Source organism: Engraulis encrasicolus, unplaced genomic scaffold, assembly GCF_034702125.1.
Source record: "Engraulis encrasicolus isolate BLACKSEA-1 unplaced genomic scaffold, IST_EnEncr_1.0 scaffold_1651_np1212, whole genome shotgun sequence".
Classification (NCBI taxonomy): Eukaryota; Metazoa; Chordata; class Actinopteri; order Clupeiformes; family Engraulidae; genus Engraulis; species Engraulis encrasicolus.
The window spans coordinates 2,249-6,312 of record NW_026945177.1 but is presented as its reverse complement, the minus strand read 5'-3'; the positions used below and the strand labels follow the sequence as shown (position 1 = coordinate 6,312).

The window sequence follows — 4,064 nt, the reverse complement described above, 5'->3', positions numbered from 1 at the left end:
TGTGTGTGTGTGTGTGTGTAGTCATGCAACCATATTGCTGACCGTAGGTGTGTGTGTGTGCGTGTGTGTGTGCTGACCGCAGGTGTCGGAGGTCGGTGAGATGGGTGTGTGTGTGTGTGTGTGTGTGTGTGTGTGTGTGTGTGTGTTCTGACCGCAGGTGTCGGAGGTCGGTGAGATGGGGGTGTCCGTCCTTGATGAGGTCCCACAGGCGTCCGGGCGTTGCTATGACGATCTCAGGTCTCCGACTCAGCACCCGATTCTGTTTCTGGGGCGCCATGCCACCAACCACGATGGCCGTACGGATACCTACAAACACACACACACACACACACACACGTCAATACACACACCACCAACTACGATGGCCGTACGGATACCTACAAAGTACAAACACACACACACACACACGTCAAAACACACACACACACATCAATACACACACCACCAACCACGATGGCCGTACGGATACCTACAAACCAGGGATGGAAATAAGCACCCGTCCACCTGCCAATGACGAGTGAAATTGGCCTTTGGCTGGTGAAATATGTCAACCACTCGTCACTGTGACAGGTGAAATTTTTCTACAGGTGCCCGGGTTAATGCTGAATTACACGCTGCATCCAGCATCAAAGGCTTACGCCATTTGGTAATGAAAAGAGTTATTGGCATCACAAAACAAACAGTAAAACAAAAGTGCTGATCAGAAAATTATCTTACTTGGCATTACAATGTTTGGAACGGTTGAATGTGAAATGGCAAAAATTGTGAATGACTGGTAGATTTTAGAATCTACCTGCAACAGTAACTGGTGGGGATTTTTTTTAAAGTTCCACACACACGCACGCACACCGCACACACTCCTTGCCTGTGAACTGTGCGATGGCGTCAATGTGGTGTTTGACTGTGGGTTACGGAACCAGCTCTCGACGCGTTGGAGCGGTGAGGACCAGGGCCAGGAGCGGCTGTTTAGGCCCCTCCTCCTCTTCTTCCTTCTCCTCCACAGGGGTGTGTGAGTCGCCCTCCTCAACGCTGCGAATCTTGACACAACCCCGATCTTCATCAGCAGCAGCCTCATCGTCTTCATCAGCATCATCGTCTTCGTCACCTGAATCATCTTCACCACCTGACAAAAATAAAACAGATAAATAAATGGTAATTTAGACTTCTGTGATTGTCATCGACGTCATCTGCACACAGCCTACATCATCACCATCTTCACCTGAATAATCTTCACCATGTGATGAAAGAAATATTTTAAACGATGATTTTTACATCTGTGATTTTCTCGTTTTTACCATTTATTATTCTATTTTACTTTCTCCATTTGTCGACAAAGCAACTCTGTCCACCATATCTGGTAATTAAATGTTAGAAAGATAAAGAGTGAATAAATGAACCTTCTTCACTGGCAAGGTCTACAGCCAATTCCATTCCCCCCCCCCCCCATCTATCGATCATTCCCACTCTTGCAGCTCTAGGTTCATCCCGCCTCAGTCCTCCCACCTCCTTTCTTCTGACTTGTGTTCCGCGCTCTTCCTCTACTTCCTGTTTCTCTTCTCCCTCTGCTTCCTCTTCCTCTCCTCCTTCCTCCACAGCAGACCAGCTCCCCACAAATCCACCTCTTTCCAGCCAGACTCCACCCCTCTTACCGACCTTCCCAGAATTCCCCTCTGCCGCTGCCGCTGCCGCTGAAGAGGAAGTGACATGGTTGCTGGCTGGAGGCGGGGTCTCATCTTCTTCCTGTGCGCTCCCATTGGCTGCTTCTTTTGCCTCAGTATCCAGCTCATTGGTTGCACCCTCTTGTTCTGCCACCTCATTGGTTGCTGGCTGCCTGGCTTTTCTGTGTCTCTCAGTTACTTGCCGTCTGATTGGCTGCTGCCTCTTGTTCCGCCTTCTTATTGGCTATCCAGGTCTCGGAGGCCTGCTTCCACTCCAGGATGTTGTGGAGAATGGGGATGCCGAACGACAGAGTCTTGCCACTGCCTGAAGAAGGAAAACACACACACTAGGTTAACAGACTTATACACTTTGACACGGACAGACAGGGTCTTGCCACTGCCTGAAGAGGAAAAACAATGTTGGTTAAGTTTAATTTAGCAAACATAGTAGCCCGTAAGAGTGAACCTGACTCCCAACTCAACTTTCAATACATTAATCCCAGACTGCACAGAGCCACCCCCTTATCCATCCAACTCCCCAACCACACGCACGCGCAAACGCATGCACACGCACAGGCACACACACACACACACCCGCACAGGCGCACACACACCCTCCCTCCTTCTCTCTCTCTCTCACCTGTCTCTGCGGCCCCCAGTACGTCGAGGTGGTCTCTGATGGCGGGGGGCAGTGCGAGCGCTTGGATGGGGGTGGGGTGGGCGAACCCCAGGCAGCTGAGGGCCTGCAGCACCGGAGGGGGCACGAAGAGATCCTTCCACGCAGACACGTCCGCCCCCGCAGTACCGCCACGGGCCGCCAGGGCGGCGCTAGTCCAGTTCTTCACCTCCTTCTTCTTCTTCTGCTTTTTCTTCTTCTTCTCTGGCTGCGTCGTCTGGGGTGCAGAGTAGGAGTGTACAAAAAAAATCGTCATGACAATGCATCGCGATACATACTTTCCCGATATACTGCATCAATTTATGACAACCGATTATTTCATAATAATTAAATTCTATTTGTCACTGGTTCACTTTGTTCAGTAGAGAGTAGGTAATGTTTCTGTTGTGAGGGAAGCTCTCTCCCAGATGGTAAATTGCTTCAAGAAAATGAATGTTGGACATTGAACATATGAATGCTAACACACCCACACACATAAGCTGCATTTTTACACATACTGAAGAAAGTATCGCAATGCATCGCAATAGTACATGAATTGCTATGCATCGCTATAGAATCACATTGTGACATGTGTCATTCCATGTCAATTCACATGATTCCTCAGAATCTCCCCAGGTGACCCTCTCCTCCGATATTTAAACCCGATATCCTCACATACAGGTACACTTTTTGATGTCAATTGAAAAGAATACCAAGTATTAGCACCCGTACGTCCAACCTGGTTGCACGAGATGAAGCCCTCCCAAATGTTGGGGTGGCCATGCCCACAATTCCAAGCCTGTGGAATTGCATACAAAATTTACAAGCCCCAGATTTTGACAACCTCTGGTTTTAGTTTGAAGGAAAGATACCGGTCCTAAACCAAATCACCATGGCCATCCCTGCAATATGACCCGGTCCCTACCAATATGATGTACTTACAAATGGCACCTGCCTTGATTATTTTTGGGGCTATAGTATTAACAACCTTAAAAAACTGAATTAGTGAAACGCGTGTTTGAAGAGTCCTTGCCATTTTGGGGTTACCACGATCTTGGAAGCTATGTAATGATTTGGGAGTTTATAATTGATTTTCTCATCATATTTGGGGAACTGGTACAGTGTATTCCAAAAAATGTAGGGTGCTCAGACTTTAAAAAGATAAAATGGGAGGGACTCACCCCAACCCACAACAGCTTTGGGACACAAATGACCTTACGGTACCCTTAGTACTTCACCGCCTCAAATTAACCATGTGGTCACGTTGATAACTGGAACGCCCTTTAATAAACCCCATGTACAGTAGCACTGTTATTCAAACATTCAAAGCTTGGAAAACAACTTTGTTTTTTCAACAGTTCTTCCACTAGTTAGATCTTGGCCTTCAAAGTATATAGTTTTTTGTCTATGTTCCTTATCCACAGAAGTCTGTTTTGACTGCTTCCATCCTGCTGGTTTAAAAACAGTAACACACAACAGCGTAATGATAAGAAAAACAAAAGGGGCTTAGAAAAATCTTGCCCAATAATTTACCAATAAAGCCAACTGTCTCGCAATAAGGAGGACCTCGACACAGTGAATAATCTAATAACATGTGATACGCTGTAATATTGCTATATATTTATTAAATGATTTTAAAAAGCATGATGAATATTTATAGTTTAAATAATTTCCCCCCTTAACGTTGTGACTGCTTAGAACTGCCTCAATCAATGATTGCCACAGTACCCCCCCCCCCCCCCCCCCCCCAA

At 46.9% G+C, this 4,064-nt stretch overlaps 1 protein-coding gene across 1 annotated transcript; it reads right to left on the bottom strand.

Moving 5' to 3' along the window:
* Positions 1–152: 152 nt before the first annotated feature.
* LOC134442454 (ATP-dependent RNA helicase DDX24-like) lies at positions 153–2,551 on the bottom strand (the record flags this gene model as incomplete). Its single annotated transcript, XM_063192623.1, has 4 exons — positions 153–306; positions 929–1,123; positions 1,858–1,983; positions 2,299–2,551. Coding segments are annotated over 4 exons (728 nt in total), but the record flags the coding sequence as incomplete, so codon positions are not given.
* Between the last annotated feature and the right edge of the window lie 1,513 nt (positions 2,552–4,064).